Here is a 20,193-nt window from a genome sequence, read left to right as displayed (position 1 = left end):
CTTTCTATGCTGTATTGCAGATAAAAGCTTAACTTTTTCCAACTAGTAAGAGTTACTATAAAGGATCTTGTGTATTCTTGCAAGGATGCTCTGATGTGTTCAGGGGAAAAAGTACAGTTAAAATGTCTACAATGTGCCTATGAAGTATTACAGAGATCCCTTCACATTGTGAGGCAAGGAAGGAAGATTTCATGTCAGAACAATAACATTAAAGAACAAAACTGGGAAGCAGTTGCTTCTATTCAGGAGACTCATATTTATACTATTAAAAAAAGTTTCTGGTATATAATCTGTCAAAAATTGTTGCTTTTTCAACCCTATAATGACAGATTTCGATAATATGACCTACATGGGGAATTGATTGCTAGCTTAATTATATGGGTTAGATCAGACAGTCAAAGGAAGCAGGGATCACCAAACTCATGAAACATTCCTCACAAACACCAGAAGAAGTGTTCTGAAGGAAAAAAAAGAAGAAAAAAAAAAAAAGCAATGTTCTGAACGTTCAGAGAAGATTTCAATCTAAGCACGAACTGTCTGATGTGGATATTGACCAAGGAATCCATGATGACAGACTCTAATTTCCCAGGCATAGAGACAACTCTCAACAACAGAAGAAAGTTTGCTGAGCATCTGAGAGTTAGCCCTGTTTTATGAATGCTTAAATAGCTCAGTAATCAATACAGTATGTATTGATCATCAACAATTACAACCTAGGTTCACTGCTATCACGTCTTACGTGCCTATAAATGTATTGATATACACAGCTGCATGGAAATAAAAAAAAAAGATTTCTTCAGAAACTTAGGCTGGAACTGCCAAGTGGTCCTCTGGGTACAGAGCATACAGCAACACAAATAACATACAGCAAAACAAATACAAAATTCAGTACAACTGAGCAACACACAGGAGCTGCACAGCCATTTCAAACTGTTCACCTGCTTGTCTGCTTTCCTAAGCTGTGACCAGTTCCAGCAGTCAGCTCGTCCTATGAACGACCTGCACTCCACTTCTTCATTTCTTCTCCCCTCCTCTCAGAGCAGTTTATATATTTGAAGGCAAACAGCTTTGCCTTCAAAAGAATCAGTGCCTCTGCTGGTATCTGGAAATGCCCAGGGAACAAAAAGTTCTTCCCATCTCCTGTGACTATGCCACAGAATGAATACACTGGCCGTAACTGTGCTAGCCTGTATTCTGATACTGATGCAGCTGCACAGGAGGAATTAGCCCACTCTAAAGACTGTATTTCAATTTAGTACAGAGTAGCTTGGTCTGAATTATTCAGGTATATTGATATCACAGTCCTGTACTGTGCATGGTCAGCAGTGTGGTCCTTCTTTCAATTGCTTTGACAGTGTGGATCTAAGATTTTACTGTTTTCCTCTTTCTCTCCTTGACCATTGCAAATATCCTTAAGTATAACACAGAACTTTATCCAAGCCGCTAAGAATAATATCAGCCATAGAAAACAGGTATCAGTTGCCTGCCAGAATTAATAACTAATTGATTAATGGACATTTCTGACTGAACAAATCTCAGGAAATACAAAGAGGTCGGAAGTGATGACGGAAAATTCTGCAAAGCGAAAATGTTCAGGCAAACTGAAAGCACTGCCTGAAAAATAAGAGTTTCAGATCAAGTCATTTATATTGGAAGCAATTTTCATGGGACAATTTCCTATGAACAGATGCGATTTTTAAAGTACGTGCCACAGTAAAAAAAACAAAACAAAACAAAAACATTATCAGTAAAGGAATCTGTACAGCAAATGTGTCACAAAGAGAGATGGGGATTACTAGCAGTGGAATCACTGCACAACAGTAGCCAATTTTGTTTTCTGTGGAGCATTGGAAACAACTGAAAGAGTTCTCATGGTGATAGAGACAGAAAAAGAGCCTTTGCTGGTAATTCTTCTGGCTCTGTGAATCACAGTCCATGCACATGGATAGATACACAATTACATCAAACTAAGGCTGCAATGCAGTCCACATTTTTCTTTAGGAAAGAAGATACATTTATTCATTTATTTATTTATTTTTACTAGTCCTGTGATGTAGAAAGCCAGTGGGCATCACTATTTTTTGTTCTGCATCACCTCTTTTAAATTGTGACTGTTATGCATGTGTCTAACTCCACTATCACACACTATTTGTCTGGAATCACAGTGACAATTCACAACAGTAACGTTAAACAGCTGCATGCCTACCCAATGAGCACCAAAAACATTTGTCACCAGCAAGAAACAGAACAAGCTAGGTACTGCACAAAGCAAAAAGCTACGTGCTATTTTCCACCAGCTCTTGTGATGCATTGCAAGCACTCTTTTCCTGAAACAACACTAACCTGCATTTGCTGATGGCACAAGGAAGCGGGCTACACGACATGCAAACTGTGAGCTGTTCAGCAATTATGTATTGCTGAGGCATTCTCACTAAACAGTAATTACACGAGCTGAATGGAAGAGTTAAAGACAAACAAGGAGTTGGAAAACATGCATTTAACTTGGAAGTGTCAGAGGCAGGTACAATGCTGACCTTCAGTTTTATGCGCAGAGCTTTTTTTGGAGAGCAATTTTGTACAAACACTGACGTAGCTCTTCTCTAAGTGCTCTGACATCCTTCTGCTCGTTATTAAACCCAACTGGGGTGTCTTCCTTTGGCCCAGAAAAAAATAGAAAAGATTGATTTCTGCAAATCTTGCACCACCATTCATGCCTTTGATAGAAAAAAGGCTTTCTCCGGTGTTACTTCAGGATGACTCAGTTACATGAGTATTTTGTGAAAGTTTTGGGCAGGCTAACAACAAACACTGAAATAAGCTTACTGAAGGTGCTTGTTAAAGAACAAGATGATTACTAGCACTGCGTGCAAGACAGAATCAATAGAGTTTACCTTCCTTATGGCTTCCTTTGCGTAAATTGGTTTAAATTGTTGCGCTGCAAATTACAGATATGTGAGATTAATGAGAACATAGCAGTGTTTGGTGCTTTGAGTACATGTACAGAAGGGAAAGGTCCGGGGTTTTGTTCATCACTCCAGAGGTGGAGGAGAAAAACAAAAGAACACATTCAAGTAAATATATCAGAAGGAAGTCCCTAGAGCAACTAGTAATTACTTTTGCTTATATTAGAACTAACTAGTCCTTATCAAACAATTCAATTAATCTTCATGTAATAAAGACAAATCATTAGAACATCGGGTAGAATTTTTCATAATGGAATCAATAGGCACCATGCAGAGCTTTCTGCTTCACACAAAGACATTGCCTGCCTGTTGCAGCTAGCAGCATCAATCTGATTACTGATGTGGATACTGCCATCAAAATTAAAAATATGAAAAAGTTATTACCCACTGTCTGTACAGTCATCACAGATGGCAGTTTCCATGGAAATTAAATCTACAACACTGCTTTCTAACACGTACAAATCTTAACTCTTAGTTCTCACTGAAAGGCCCAAAAGTTACATTTTAAAAGGCTTAAAAATTACATTTCTGAAGGAAAAACATTGAGAATGAATGAGCACATTATTTATAGGCTTATTTTACTCTGGAGCAGAGAGTTTTCTTTTCAGTAACAGTAATTTCAGAAAGTCACATCTGGAGTACAGCTCACTTTCATAAGACAGCAGAAGCTTCATAAATACTTCTCACCTGGGAGTCTTCACCAAAACCCACAGGTTCATGGCAGGAGCACAACTGCTGACAAAACTGCTCTGAGGAAGAGCTGGGTGCTGCAGGGCAGCAGCAGCTTGTTCAGCTAGCCCAGGGACAGGCCAGGGCTCTGCCATCCCTGCCACCAGGCTCCAGCACTGCGTGCCTTTAGCTGTAAAGGTGTTCTGACACCAGGCTTCATGGCAAAAGGGAGGAAGTCAAGTCAAGCAGTATTATTTGACTTACTAAAAGTCTGATATTTAAACAGTTACTGACCCAAGAGAGTAAAAAGATGTAAAAACTCAGTCTTACCAGCAGACTTGCATTTTCTGGTAACACAAGTTACACCCTTATAGCAGTAACATAGCCTAAGCAACAGTGACCTGACACATATCTGCAATCAATGTACTTGGACAGTTTAAAATAATACATGACTTAAGGTAATCACAGCTGGTGATTTCTACACCCTGTACTCACATCACCTTCTTGACAACTGCTACATTTCCCATCAATATTAACAAATGCCTAAATGGCCATTACAGCAAAACGCAAACCAACATCCCATATGACCTGATCATTTTTCAGGCTCCCACAATCCCACAGAAGTGGCTGAAGCCAAAGGGACTAAAGGAGACACAATAATGTGATTTATCATTATAACAACTCTTCAGAGGTTAAGCAGAGGGTCCACCTGGATCAAAACTGAGTTCTGGTTACACATGTTGTCCCCAGCCCACTGTTACCTGGTAAAACCAGATCAGCTTACCGCAGAAATTCTACAGTGCCAACCCTGGAAAAGCTGGGGATCTGTATCCAGCCTGTGCTGAAGAATTACTGCAAGAAGAACAAGCTTTTGTACATCATAATCTTCCTCTAAGTAGAACAGAATCCAAATCACACTTAATGCAAACTTAATTAAGTTCCAGACAAAACACTGCAGTATAAACATAACTAAATAAACAGTAAAGATTTCCAGGACCATACATCTATTTCTGGTTATTCTGCTGAACACATCATGTCAAATCAATTTGTTTATGGTTATAGGGCACAAGTTGCTGGCAGGCAGCAAAATAGGAGCTCAGTGTCACATCTAATTAGTGGCACCAAGACAACAGCACACCTACATGCCACATTTTCATACTGTTACCATTCATCACTTAGGAAAATTGCCACAGCTATAAACTGAAAAGGTCTTCACACCAAGTCAAATACAGACAATTCTCTGTGAAAACGAAATCAATACTTAGCTATATCTGTTTTGCACTTGAAACATTTCCAGAATTTTCCTCCTCCCAAACACACAAAAATCACTTCCCAGTCTATCAAAAGAATGATTCAGAAACTGAACACGAGCTGCATGCAGAATCAACACGCTAGCAAACTACGGAGCTGAACTTCTACAAGCGCTTCGAAGATCCAAAGGTCTGAAGTTTTCATGTTATATTTTTCTCTCCATGGAAACAATGGGATCATACACTTGGAAGGATTTGTTCCCTGTAGATAGATAGCACATTGGCAAGAAAATAGAACTGGGATAACTATTTCAGACAATTACAAGCCCAATTACAATGGATGTCCACTGAAACAATCCCAAACAAAAAGAAATACTAATTAAAGCACTTGACTTTGTCACAATTCTTGCAGAATTCTCTGCCTTAACTTACCCAGCCTCTGAAGGTAGCAAAGCATGAAGGTGGCATCACAACAAATACAGAAAGAGAAACAAAAAAAAAAGCCACACACATTTGAGATACCGTAGTGCCACTGAAGCATGCAAAAGTGCCAAATAGCCAGGTTTAAAAACTTTTCATTTTACTGTAGTACTCACCACTTCCCATACTTTGGTTTTATGCACTCTTATTTTTAAATTAACAACAGCTCTTACTGATAGCTAGTGAAATATATAAGAAAAATACCCAGCAGATTTCATAACACATGATCATCCTATTTCAATTTTCCATCCTATTTCAATTTCCCATTCTATTTCAATTTCCCCTTCTCTCCTGTGACACCAGAAAGAAGGCTTGTTTGGAACTGCCATGAATTAGTTCAACAGAAAAATTTACAACTCATTCCCCGTTCAATTTAAAAAATGAACAAAGATTTATCCAATACTACAGGGTGCTTGAGAAAGACACGTGTCTTCAAAAATGTATATTTAACAAGGGGCTGAGAAGACTGTAAAACACATATGCATTACAAGATATACTTAGGGACAGCTTTTTTCTTACATATTAAGGTGGTAATTGTTTATTTACTTGGATAGAATCTGCACGAAAACACAATTTTTAAATTTTTTTTTTTAGTTCTGTATCAATATTTCAGATTTATTCACTTCAGTGAGCTTTATCAAATGAGTAAGACACTGAAATCACATCGAAGAAATTGATGAAAACATCCTGTACAAAAAATAATTTGTGTATTTAGTATGAGTCTATAGTGCTATACTTCCATGACCATCACTGAAGGTCTGCTGGCTGACAAAGACAAGCTAGCAGTGCGAACGCGGGGCCCTCAGCAGCCAAAGGCTGCAACCCTACCAAATGCTGCACTGTGATTTAAGAGCTCTCTGAAAACTCCCCTGAGAAAGATTCACTTTCATAACCACTGCACCCAGTACTAAAGATTCCAAGTCTGTTTCTTATTTCAATTGGTACAGGAAAAGTACTATTTTAAAAGTTAGTTGTCAATAAAGTGGAGCGTGCACTGAAAACAGAGCTAGCAAAGTACGTAAAAGTTTAGTTTAAGCACAAGTTAAAAATACGTATATATATATTTAACAATGAAGCCATAAACAAGTGCATTTCCTGACCATAAGAACAAGCTAAGTTAGAAATCTTGATAATAAAAATAGGATCTGAATACCTACAGATTACAGAAATTAGAGCCTCACAGAAGAACAAACGCGCAGTGTGATGAAGGATGAAATTGCTTATGGTAATAAAGTCAATAAAGTAAAAGAGGTGAAATATAGTAAAAGCATTAGGATGCAAAAGTACAAACTTACTTAATAAGTTGCTCTCAATTCTTAATAGTCACTTCATTCTTCGGTGTATTTGGTGAGAGCAAGAGATGCATTAACTCAAGAAAACGTTCAATCTCTAAAACATTCTTGAAAGCTGAAGTACAGTGTAGTCAGGAAATTATTTTTAGTCATACACTGGGGGTGGGGAAGGGTAAAACCACCACATCTACGGAGTGGAGGGAAAGAAAAACAGAGCGAGAAAATAATTAGGCTGTACTAGAGAACTGCTGCCTGCATGTCCACACCTGAGGTACCATGGCAAATTCCCATAGCTTCACTGCTGCAGACCTCTGGTTATTAAAACTATTTACACAAACTACTTGAAAAGCCACACTTGCATTTTTAAATAGCTATTTGTGCACAATGTTATACTTCAGTTATGACTGTCATGCAAATATTACTATCTAATCAGACAGAGAAAGGTATAAAGAACTCCCTTTTTTTGTGAGACATACAATTTGGGAAGATAAAATTGGCAGCATGGTGCTTTTTTTCTTCTTTAATTTTAAACTTAAAAGTCTGCTAGCCTTCAGTGTCAGAAAATCCTAATGAATAAACATGTGTTGCCATCACGCACAGCTTGCCCTTCTTCCTGAACTCTAGAAGTTTGAAAAAAACCTTTCACTTTACATACTTGAATATCATTGGAAGAAGAGTCCCAGAAGATAATTTATACTGATTTATAGTGAAAGAATTCTACACTGCTAAGTCACAAAATACCAACATGGACTTAATTTCGGTACTTTCAGGAGAAGCTTTTTTTTTTTTTTTTGTTTGCCATTTTGAAAGAACAGCTTACTTCTGAGTTGAACTGGAAACAGTATTTTGTGTATGTTGGGGTGGTGGTTTGGCAATATCAACAGATCTCTTTGGTCCACTTCATTATTTTTTGAACTCACAAAAGAGAGCATATTTGGTCTTATTCCAGTGCATCTACAGGTTTGCAGTCCCAGCTGGCCAAACAAAATCCAAAATGAAACTAATCTTTGTAAAAAGCAAATTGTGTGATCCTAGCTGGAAACACGTTCTTTACTTTATGGTAAGCATGGTTTACTTTCATTCCATTTATTAGACCTAAGAGAATACTGTTTTAGTGACCTTTTACAAATTTGTTTCCTCCTAGCAGCTTTATGTTCAGGAATTAATTACAAGCCCTGGTTATCTCAATCATATGTAGTCAAGATTGTGGTTCCAAATGCACTTCTACAGATCAGTTGGCAAGGATCTCACCATCTTCGTTCACAACAGTGGCCAACATTCATTCCTTGTTATCACAAACATATTCTCAGAAAATGTTATTTGTGATTCTTCTTCAACAGCTAAAACTTCAAAACCATTGTGGAAGTAAAAACATTTATCAAAGCAGGCAAAATTGTTAAAAAATATTCTTTGTTCAGATATTGTCTGCAAGGAATGGAAATCCATCATAGATGTTCCCATGCTTTGTCCAAACATCCCCTGTAGCCAGACTGCAGAAATGAAATAAACAAGAACATCATACATTTATTATTTCCTCTGCTTTGCTAAGAGTATTTAGGCTAAAACTGCCTCCTGCCTGGACTATCTGTAATACAAGGAAATATTACTCTGAGTCTATCAGTACAGAAATACTCCTAGACTGGTCTCAAGTAAAAAGGGCAGTTTAGTCTAAAGTAGTCTGAATGAATTTAATAGCCCTGCTGTGATCTGGAAGGACCAGATTACCTCTCAAGGTCTCTTCCACTCCACATTACCCTGGCTCTAGTCTAATAACCAGACACACTGTTCAGCTAGAGTTCAATCTTGTTTGGAACTATATTTTTATATATTAATAGATTATTAATATTAATATATTAAACAGCAGAAATACTGACTACAGCAGGAAAATTGGCTCAATTTCAGGTAGTTATATATATAATTGCTATAGTCAGTATATCTGCTGTTTAATGTTCTTGATAGTATAATTACAAGTATCTTCGAGTTTCTACTACCTATAGATAATATGTACATTAACTAGGTACATTAAAAGATTCCACACTAGCCAAATATTTACAGCTGCTGTATTCCCATGACCTTACTACTGCAATGACTGTGGTGGTGATTTTATCCTTGTTAGATGTCCTTTGGTCTGTTCATGCAGCTATTTATCATCACACCTGGTCTCCTGCACCACATTAATGGGTATTATTTGCTCTCCTTTAATACTGCACCCGCTTTCTTTTAATAATTAACAGATATTACATCCCTAAGTACTGCTCAGAGAACTCCCTAGTGCCTTGAGTATTTTCCTTACTGGAAAATTTCAAAGAAACTCTAAGGGTTTTCCTGAGCCATTTATTTTTGCTGACTGACAAGACTGCTCGGCCAACAGAGGTCTTACAACTGCCCTCTAAAGCTCCCCCTCCCCCAGTTGAACATACAATGTAGTAGTATATTACTCCCAACACATCCTACCCTATTACTCTAGCACAGAATTTTCCTCGGGTCAAAACTGTCTGAACTCTTGCTTTTTCACACCCTACATTAAAGTCACTCTTAAAACAAACTGCCAGCAATCAACAAAAACTCTTAACTCTCCCTTACTCTTCTGTATTTTTAAGCAGAACAGCAAAGCTAAGGAAACTCAAGCACTGGGCTTCACCCCATCATAGTAATGCAACAGGTCGAAGACCTCCAAAGCAAACATAACTGCTCTGTTTCAGATATCACATGAAACAAGGTCACCTATATAGAACACATTCACCTGCATGTCATTCACTACCAGCTCCTTTTCCATTTTGTGGCATTTGAGTTATAAGTTTAAGATCTATTCCCCCTTGCCCACAGTCCTTTTTTTCCACCCCCTCAACTACTTACTGTACACAGCTGGAGCACTCCAAGTTTTTTCTCCCATGCTGATTTGCAAACTGCTTTCTTCCTACAATCTTTACTGTAAAGAACTTTAGCATCAACCTCACTGCATGATCTAAATCCACGGACAAGCAACTTAAGTTACTGCCTCCCAACAGGACCAAGTTTTACCCATGCCTCCAATGCACTTCCATTATTTACTATACTATTCACAAAAAAGAAGGGAAAAAAAAAAAACTGGATAACCTTTAACAAGTAAACCTCAGCAAGATGACAACAATATAAATCTATGGTTTTTCAGCTCATTCAAGAGACAAAAGAGATAGCAGCAGCAAACCGCCAGCATGGAATTTGCAATTTAAGAGTTATTTAAAGCACATGTCTGCATTTGCTTTTTATCTCAGATCAGGTGTGTGCTTAGAGGCTGAGCTTCCCATGGCCTCTGCTCCCCGAACTGTGATTTGCATCACAATGGGCTCCTCCAACCCAACCTGCACTGCAGCCAGCCAAACTTAAACTCCACCGTGCTCAGCTTCATTTATGGTCTATAAACAGGTCTCAAATTCAAACTTCTGAGTAAAAGAACGTTGTACACCATCTGTTAACATCCCTGTCACAGGGTTCATCTCGTATCCCCTAACAACAGATTACATAGCTCAAATTAATGTTGACTCCACATTTTCACAGAAGCACCAAGTGACTGAACATTAATTTATAATTTTACTATGTTACTTCTCATGCAGGTAACTTATTCTATTATTGAACTCTTACTGCGTATGTGCATTTTTGTTTCTACTTATCCACAAATTTCCATCAGCTTTGAGACCAACGGAAATCATCAGTTTTAAGGGGAGGCTGAGAAGATTACAATGCTTGGCTGTATTAGGAAGTTGTGAACACTGTATTCGTAAGCTTACTTAGGATGTAATTCATAGTTATGTAAGTATTTTGAGTTTACAAGCTGCTGTACATCCTGTTCTTGCTTTACTCCCACAGATGTATGATTTAACTACCTGAGAACCTAGAACCAAATTTCTGCAATTGCTCTGCTAACCATCCATCATCTTTGCATTTCTTGATTCTCTCCTACAAGATTAGAACTGTAAGTTCAAATGAGTTCCAGATAAGTTCCAGGCCAATGTCTCATGAGTTACAAGTTATTGTAACAAACTACATTTTTAAACATTGGGTCAATTTGCTATCCAAAAAAATCATCATGTAAATTTAACTGCAGAACAACTGATACTTTTGATTTTATATATACATAAATGCACATATATACATGCACACACATACACACTCCAACATTAAAAGTATGTGTGTACATAGAATATGCATATATATATAATTATATTCGGATAAAAAAATAGTTTTGTAACTAAAAACAATTAAAAATTCAAGCTTTCTGGATGTCCAGCCTCAGATTTCTAGAGGCTTTTTTGGGGGTTGTTTTCTTCCTTCAGCTAAAGAAAATATATAGTTTCAGTTAACATCAAATGGATCTGAGGGTGTGCAGATGTTATATTTGTTAAAAGCTAAGCAGCTAAAAATGGAAACAGATGACGTGAGTAAAGGTCTGAAGATACTGACTTTTGCTTAAGATATCTGTAAAGACATCATAGTTCAAAGAGTCTATTTATCTTACCTAAAATTGAATGGAGCCAGCCTTTTAATAGCCTGCATTAAGAGAAATGCTCCATTTTTCAAAACGATGACTCACTTCTGATTACTTCCGATGCATAGGTGTCCTTTGCAGAGTATCGGGCTGCTCTCCCTAACCTTTGTACACTGGAATGACCTTTTAGTCGTTTTGTTTGCGTGATGGGAAGCAGCAATTGCATTTTTGATCCTCCAGGCTTTTGTAGGGCAACTGCTATGCTGCCCACCCATATTACTTTCTCATTTCTGTCTGCCACAGTTATAGAGCCCGTGTTATATACCACATCTGCATTACAAAATGCCTGCTCAGGCTTTTTTTCCATCATTACCAAAAGCATTTTAAAAATAGTAATCCCTAAGTAAAAGGGAGAACAACCACTTGTGTACTATTAGTCAGAGCACGCACTTTTGCCCTCAAAACCAGATTTCTCCCCTGTTATTCTTAGGGTAATATGGTTAGGTTTCAGTTGGACTTGATGATCTTTAAGGTCTTTTCCAACCTGAGCAATTCTAAGAATCATAGAATCAATGACAGAAAACAACCACAGTATTGTAGCTAATGAGAACAATAACAGTAACGTGTACTCCAAACACCATCCTCATTCAATGTGTGACCTCCAGATGCTGAGCAACACCCTGAAAGACTGTAAAAGACTTAACACCAAGAGACAAGCATCTGATCTCTGCTTTGGCTTGCGATTAGAGGGAAAAAGAACAAAAAGAATAGTTAATTTGAGACAATGAGAAATAATTACAGCATTCCAGAAAGGTGAGACACAACCCATGTAACAACACAGCACCTCGAGTCCAAGAATTTGAACTACTTAACTCATTTGACTTCATAAAGATAGCAACATGACATAAGACTGTACTCAGAATAAGGAATTCCTCCCACAAAATTAAAGGCTTTCTTTGCAGTCATTCAGTAGTTCATAGCCCTGTATTTTGACACTTCAACCACAATTTCAGACCACTACATATCAACTGTCTGTGGGGCATGAACATTCATTTTCCTTCTGTGGAAGGACATCAAGTACTTATATTAAAGAATAGTAGGTTCTTCAGTGAAATCTTTAATTCTGAAATTATCGTACTATATATAATTAATTAAATGCCAATTAAATAAGGATATTTTCCAAAACCTTCATTCAAGTTTCTTCCTGGCATTTAGCCTGATTATACTCATTTAATCTAATGTAATTTTTGTATTTACACCAACTACAACAGCAGTGAGAATCAGACCTAAGTACTGAGATTTTCTCTACTAACGAGTACTTTAAGGACATGTTAATGTGGTCTACATATAAAACAGTCAAGAAGATTTGAATACCATCTCTCCAACTCATTAGAACAGAAGGGTAGCTGCTGAAATCCAGGACAGGAACACACATGTACAGGGCCATTACTAGGTAAGAAATCTGAATTATACAGAGAACCAGAAAAGAGGTTGATGCTCATCACTACTTAAAATCAATATAAACAGCTGTGCTTATGCACATCACCCTTCTAAGTGTACAACGCTTAGGCCAAAGTAGATGAGCAAAAGAAGTACAGCCTCAAGTCACATACTCACCAACCAGACTCTAGCCTATGTCTAACACTTCAATTGCTGCAGATGGATAGTCAGATCCCTACTGTAAGTTAGAGACTCCAAATTAAAGACTCAGCTCTATTAATCATTTCCATGAACCCTGACAGGCAAACAATTGCTTCAGAGAACAACTTCATACAAATTGTCACATTTTAAATTGATAAAGTTTCAATATTATGTCTCTCAGCTTATGTCTTGGATATGAAACACTTGGTCACTCTGTCAGCTGGTAAAAGAAACTCCATATAATAATTCCATTTAAAGTCAATAAAGTCTTTCTTTTTTCCCCCCATGTGTTTCAGAGCCAAAGAATTGAGTCTGAATATACCAAAGTGAGAAAGAACACTCTGGGATGAATGTGATGCCAGTTAAAGGTCTGACTTTCAAAAAAATAAAAGATTCTTGAAAACAGACATCAGACTTCCAGAGTTTGGAAGCCACCTATCTAACATGATAGTCACCACACCACAAAGCCAAACACCTACTTTTGGGCATTATGACCCTCAGGAAGAAGAACTTGCACGGATGATTCACTCATAAAAGAACATTCCAAAGGGAGGAAAGTCCTGAGCCTTCCACCCCCATCCTTCCCCCTCTACTGCAGCCACATGCAGCAACCACCAGCACAGCTGCTGGCTTCCTGGCTGCACAGCATCACAACAGGACATAACAACATAGTTCAGAAAGTCATTCCCAAAATGTACTAAATTGCCCAGAAACCATTTTGTTTACTCTGGTCAATGAAACACTGTTATCTCTCTTACAATAGGCCACACTGTTTATATAAACAAAGTTAGCTCTCATGCATCAGCCAGCCATCTATTTATTTAGCAAGATTGGCTATCACTGTAAATCAACTTCTTTGCAAACAAGAAACACAGCTGCTGCAAAACCTACTTAGAACTCTTTCCCACATCCAATGTTTTGAGCAGGTGAGAAGAATAAAGAAGTAAATCAGCACAGGGCATCAGTGATGCACTACAGCATGGTGCCTGGCTTGTATTTTGCAAGCATTCTTAACGAAAAGAGATCATGCTGTACTTCCTTCGTAATTGTTTATTTTAAATGTGAAGTTGCATAATAAGACAAGCTTACAGTTTCTACTCTAACTAGGAACTATCTAAAGGATATAGAAGATATGAAAGTAAAAATGAGAGAATACGTACCAGAGATTGGTAATTGCATGAGTAACCTCTAAGGAAAAAGTGAAAATGAACATTAAATGCTAAAATGAATAATGCTTATCAGGTCAGTAATAAGTGTTGAAAGAACAGAAGAACTAATCCCTGATGAAACTCAAAAGTTTTATGTACATTCTGTAATAGTGTGGAAGGAGGCAGCACTTCATTTTACTTTGTAATCCTTTTTCCTAATATTTTAAATGTGAAAGCCAGAAGGTCAGACTCATAGCAGGCTATCAGAACCCACCGCAGACCAACAAGTGCTCTGAGGAAAGCTCACAATTTCAAGCCCAGCTGTGGGGAGAAAGAATGTGCATATATGCTATGTTATAGACCTGGACGCAGCTGATGCTTTTTACACTGCCTCCTGCAGCAGGCTGTGGAGCACTCTGCTTTTCAATCAGGATATGCATGCCCAAGAACATGGTGTGTATCTCCTGAATTATTTTTGTTTATTTTCATACAAGCAGGCAGTATTAGGTCACACTGTGACTGTGGCAGTAGCATTTTGTTCTGGACCACCTGAATACACATGAACCAAAAAAGTAATTTTGTTTGCTTTTGTTTTAAAGTTCATAGAATTGCTCAGGTTGGAAAAGACCTTGAAGATCATAGAGTTCAATCATGACCTAACCATACTACCCTACCTCTAACCACCCTCCACTAAATCATGTCCCTGAGCACCACATCCAAATGGTTTTTAAACACATCCAGGGATGGTGACTCAACCACCTCCCTGGGCAGCCTATTCCAGTGCTTCACAACCCTTTCTGTAAAGAAGTTTTTCCTGATATCCAACCTAAACTTACCCTGGCACAACTTAAGGCCATTTCCCCTCATCCTGTCACCTGTCACCAGTGAGATGAGACCAACCCCGCTCTCGCTGTAAGCACCTCTCAGGTACTGGAAGAGAGCAATAAGGTCTCCCTTCAGCCTCCTTTTCCCCAGACTAAACAGCCCCAGTTTTTCAGTCTCTCCTCAGAGGGCATATTCTCCAAGCCCTTCACAAGCCTTGTTGTTCCAGCACCTCAATGTCCCTTCTGTACTGAGGTGCCCAAAACTGAACACAGTACTCGAGGTGGGGCCTCGCCAGTGCTGAGTACAGGGGCAGGATGACTTCCCTAGTCCTGCTCACCACACCATTCCTGATCCAAGCCAGGATGTCGTTGGCCTTCTTGGCCACCTGGGGACACTGCTGGGCACTCATATTCAGCCGACTGTCCATCAGTACACCAAGGCCCCTTTCCATCAGGCTGCTTTCCAGCCAGTCTACCCCAAGCCTGTAGGGCTGTCTGAGGTTGTTGTGACCAAAATGCAGACCTGACACTTGGCCCTCACTACAGAAGGTCTCGTTAAATCACAGAGAAGCAGAAATGCTCTGAGGCCTCCAGTCCAAAAAGCTTAAATGTTTCAGGTGAACCAGAAAAAAATCCGGATGGCCTTCAAGTTTATTTGAAAGACGGATTACAGAATGTTATGTAAGGCACAAATCTCAGAACTATTCCCCTTTGAATTTACTAATATTATCAAATTTTACAAGATCATGAATTTTCATAAAAAGTGACATTTTGAAAAAGCTTCCCTTGCTTTAATCCTCCTTCTTTCTTTTGGTAGGATTAAATGCTGAAATGGCAGACTGTTAAACAAGCAGACCGAAATGCCAACTGTGAGGCATTTAATTCTGTGTATTTACAAATTAACGTTTCACAGTTGCTTCAAAATTTGACGTTATTGTTGAGTATCCTCAGGCAACTCATTTCAGAAGGTGCTGAATTTGATTTACAATATTACTCGTTTTACATTTATGTGTCACTACTGGAATACCTTCAGTTTCCCATAAGCCTTGATAAAGCAAGTTTAGTTTTATGAAAGACCGAGAAATATCCATTTTGTTTTTATTAAAATGCACCAATCAGCCTACCTAAAGCAACTTCACAAGTTACCACTGTATTCACATGTAGAAGCCCATAGCTGCCAGAATCACCTCCCACAAACAGCAAAGACTGTGGTCTCTGTGTGTGTATGTGGGCACACACAAACTCAGAACGTACTGAGCAGATGGCACTGCCCTTACCCTCCGTTACTTCCATGCTGACCTCTGAAAGTACACAGAAAAGAGCAAGTGGGATTTGAAAAAATGTTATTAAAAAAAAAAAAAAGCAGGTAAAACCCCAATCAAAGTACCCTCCCACCCACACTGCTGCCTTTAAGATGACAGAAGTGTGGACGTTCCTGCAGTGCAACCTGAAGGAGCCTAATACTTTGAAATCAGAATTTAAGACGTGTTCCCTTGTATCTGTCTTAATATCTAGCTTCCTTATTTCACAATCAACAGCAATTATCTTATGCTTCTGAATTTCTATTGCAAAAACAAAGCAAAAAAAACCCACAACTCAACAACCCCTAGAAGAGATACATTTCGTCTTGCAGTTCAGAACCTTCCCTCTATTACTCTACACTGTCACAAACAATAAAAACCTTCCCCCCCCCCCCCCCCCCAGCCTGTAAGTGCTGGCTGGTAGTTAGATACACACATAAGTACAGTTTTAGCTGTGGAACACCTGTCTAGTAATCCAGTGCTGCTAATGCTGTCTAATGACTATATCCTATCCATAAATAATTTTCCCACAGCAGTGCAGTGATTAACGTTAATTCCAGCAGCAACAGTACTAATTAAGGTATTTAAGAATATTTACACATCACATGGGAATGTGCCAAATCATTTCTCTGAAGTTTTATTGGTATTTCAGACTGATTTGGTAAATAGCTCAGAAGCAAGAAACATCTTTGAATTACAACAGATACTTCAGTAATCATCCAGATACCTTCACTAACACAGCACTTTTTTTTCAGAAGCAATTTTGACATCTGCTAATATTCCATAAATAATGGATCAGACTAAAGTCTCACCAAGTTTATTGGAAAGTATTAAACCTGTCTAATCTTTTATCACTACTACTAATATAATAAAAAGAATGAAAATGCCAATAAGTGCAGAAAGTTAGGAGAATTTTCCTCAGGAACTTTGTAGAATGCTACCTGCCTCATTGGATATATTCTCATGCCTATATGATACTACAAGAAAACAAACATTTAAACCAGAATCTACTGAACTATTTTTCACTTCAACTTAATCTATCATTTCTTCTCCGTAATTTCTGATATTCATTTTAACAACTTCATCTCAATTAATTATTGCAGACATGGTCATTTAAAAGAAGGATTTAATGTAAGAGCAACTTCACACAGTTGCAATTTCTCAGAAAAGTCAGTTCCAAACCTAAGCATGTTTGCAACAGTTCTAATTCTATTGAAGGAATTGGCAATTCTCTTGCTATCCAGGAAGGTCTCCTACTATTTTTTAACTTAACTTGCATAATTGAACTGATTTTCTAAGGAAAAGAGACCCCCATGATTGTATTAAACATGATAAATAGAAGTTGCATAGCAAACTGGCTTTGCCCAGTGCTAGCTTTTAGTTTCAGTATTCAACCATAATCAAGATCTTTAGAACCAGGATCCTAAAGTTAGTTTACCTCTTCAGTGGCATAAAATTCCAGGTGATTGAGCACAATGAGTTCCCCACACTGACAGTGCAGCTACAGATCCAGCAGCTCACACCGAGGAGCCACTGCTTTCAGCAGGCAGTGATGAGACAGCAGAGGACACAGCTACTCAAACTTCCTTAGTCATAGTTCTTCAGGATGGAAAACTCAGAAACCTGCCATTTCATTTCAGGTGCACAAACAGAACGTGAGCCCAAGTAGTTTCCTGCAGTTTTAAAGGTGTCTTTCTACCCACCACCAGTTTAGTTCTACTGCCATCTGCTGTCACAAACACACGAACACCACATTGCCTGCTAACAAGAGGGCAAAAACACGTTTTGAAATTGCTCTGGCACAGATGCTAACATGCAGCAAATGAGCTCAGGGAGCTAATACAGCTAATTCACAGCCAAACAGCCCTCACAGTGCCAGGAGCTAGTATAAATGGAGATAACTCTAGGAACTACCACTGTTCTCTGTGATGTTTGGCTGCCAAACCAGGCTCTTAAAACTTCAAAACTTAAAATCTCAGTGGTTTCTCTGCCTGTGTGCCAACTACTGGCTTCGTCCCTGCTTGTGCCTTCCCTGCCCACCTCCTGCATGCAGTGCTCAGAAAGGTGCTTGTGACAAATGCTCAAGGTGGCTAAAGGAGTTAAAGTGAACCTCTGGGCAACCACTCCTATTTTTCAGTTGACTGAAAATACAGCAGCTAAGACAATGGGAAGCAACTGTCTTTCTAATGCTCAATCACATACGCTTTTAGGGATAACAGTATAAGTAAGCTGAGAACAAGTTTCACAGCTGTGGTCACAAAGAGTTTTAAAAGCAACACAAAATGGAATTTGATCACAGAGATTGAAGAGATATTCCAGATTCTGGCTGCTCCAGAAAGAAAACAGTCTGAACTTCAGAACTGCAGTCAAATATAATGCACAGAGCTTAAGAGAGCTGAACTCAGACAGTAGAAGGCAAAATGCATAACACTCATTTTCATTCCAGTGATTTCTCTTTATGAAGCCAGTTGTTAAGATGAAGTCTTTGTAAAGCTTCTGTTGTTTTCAGTAGGCACAATACTTACTCTGCTCAGGCTAAGTTCAATTTGATAACTACCACAATATCACTGATGTGAAATGTTAAGGCTCTCATATATTGCACCTCTTGTTTTGAAGAGGAGAGGCAACATTATTCCTCACACATATGCAAAAGAAATGAGTTTTGTAGGTTGTGTGCTGCTAAATTCATGTTATCGAGCATGATAGTAAAAGATTAACTCACAATACCACTAATACTACTATGTTCTATATTTGCACAGTTTTAAGAGTATTTTTCTTTAGCACACATGGTAGGGTTCACATACTCTAGAAAAAGTTAGAAATACATAGCAATTCCCTCCACATTTTGTCAAAATGTAGGCAAAAGCAGGAAATTGGTGATGAATTACCCTTTGAGCACGTCTTCAGTATTCATGTCAGAAAGGAACACACTACTGCACAGTGAAAGACAGGTGAACCTCTAAAACATCGCCTCACCCAAAGGCAACAGGTCTACAAATGCACATTTTAAACTGTTTGCTCTAATGCAGATAACAGTTGAAAATGTGCTTGAAACCTAATTTGCATAAATTAATTATCAAGCACAGTTGTGATAACTGAGCATGATGCTATCCATACATGTCAAATTGACAGTCAAAAAACTATGGATTAAAAAGAAAACATTATGTTTTCAGTGTTTTCTTCCTGCCAGATCACCCATTTGACTGCCCAGAAGGCACACTGCCTAAACAATGTAAGATCAGAAGACACACTGCAACATACAAAGATTATATCCATTTTACCGTTTTAATAGAACTCCTTGATTTTTCTTCCCAAACACTACTGCTCAGCTCCATTGTGCAATGAACATTTGTTTCCTTTTCATAGGATCCAAATATAAATAACCTGAAACAGAAAAGCCTGTAGTAAGAATTGTAACACTATTACATAGCCCAGATATCATGCTAAAGTCACTGTTCTTCCCTTACCCATCCCCTGTGCACTGTTTTCAGCGTGCACAAACACAAGCCCACAGAAGCAATTCACAAAAGGCAAGGCGCTGCCACCCTCTAGTGGAAGAATTCTATATGTGCCATAAATCATTTCAAAATTTTAGCTAGGACTTCTGTTTGTTTTATTAAACATTCAGTTGGAAGACGAGTACTTTCCTAGACAATAACAACTTATAAATAAAGATAGCAACTTGAGTCCTAAACTTACAGCATACAACAGCTTTTCTTGGTTTGGAAGAGTGTTAAAGTCGCTGCTTATTTGTGCCTATTTTGCTGAATTAGGATCCTCTCCTATCTGCAATTCTTTTGATACACTCCTAACAAGCAGAAGAGGTTCTTTATGCATCATATGCTATTCCAGAGGGCTGCCAAGCCTTTCAGTTGGATACCAGTACTACAAAATGGGGAAAGAAACAAACAATGGCTTTTAGGATTCGTAAGTGCACTTAACTTATACACAGTTTTATCTCACATTAGCTGGAATTGGATAAATATTTTGGAATAAAAACCTCAAACAAATTATATTCTTTCAAGAGAGCTGTTTTTCTGTATAGTTTGATAGTTTCTAAGCATTCAGGCAAAGTATCTTATTTGTGATTGAGATATTTTTATGTTTTATACAACTCTTTAGATGACGGAGATGAAAACTGTTAGAAAACCACACCAGTT

At 38.2% G+C, this 20,193-nt stretch overlaps 1 protein-coding gene across 1 annotated transcript in view; it reads right to left on the bottom strand.

The window, feature by feature from the left end:
* PDZD8 (PDZ domain containing 8) overlaps positions 1-20,193 on the bottom strand; it is a 51,443-nt gene that overhangs the window by 9,735 nt on the left and 21,515 nt on the right. Inside the window, exon 3 of the mRNA XM_052677174.1 lies at positions 19,315-19,417. Coding sequence (XP_052533134.1) covers positions 19,315-19,417 — 103 coding nt within the window. The remainder of the gene's footprint in view (positions 1-19,314; positions 19,418-20,193) is intronic.

This window comes from Tympanuchus pallidicinctus, unplaced genomic scaffold (assembly GCF_026119805.1).
Source record: "Tympanuchus pallidicinctus isolate F22 unplaced genomic scaffold, pur_lepc_1.0 scaffold16, whole genome shotgun sequence".
Lineage (NCBI taxonomy): Eukaryota > Metazoa > Chordata > Aves > Galliformes > Phasianidae > Tympanuchus > Tympanuchus pallidicinctus.
The sequence above is the reverse complement of the archived record's forward strand: the minus strand, read 5'-3'. Positions and strand labels throughout refer to the sequence as shown.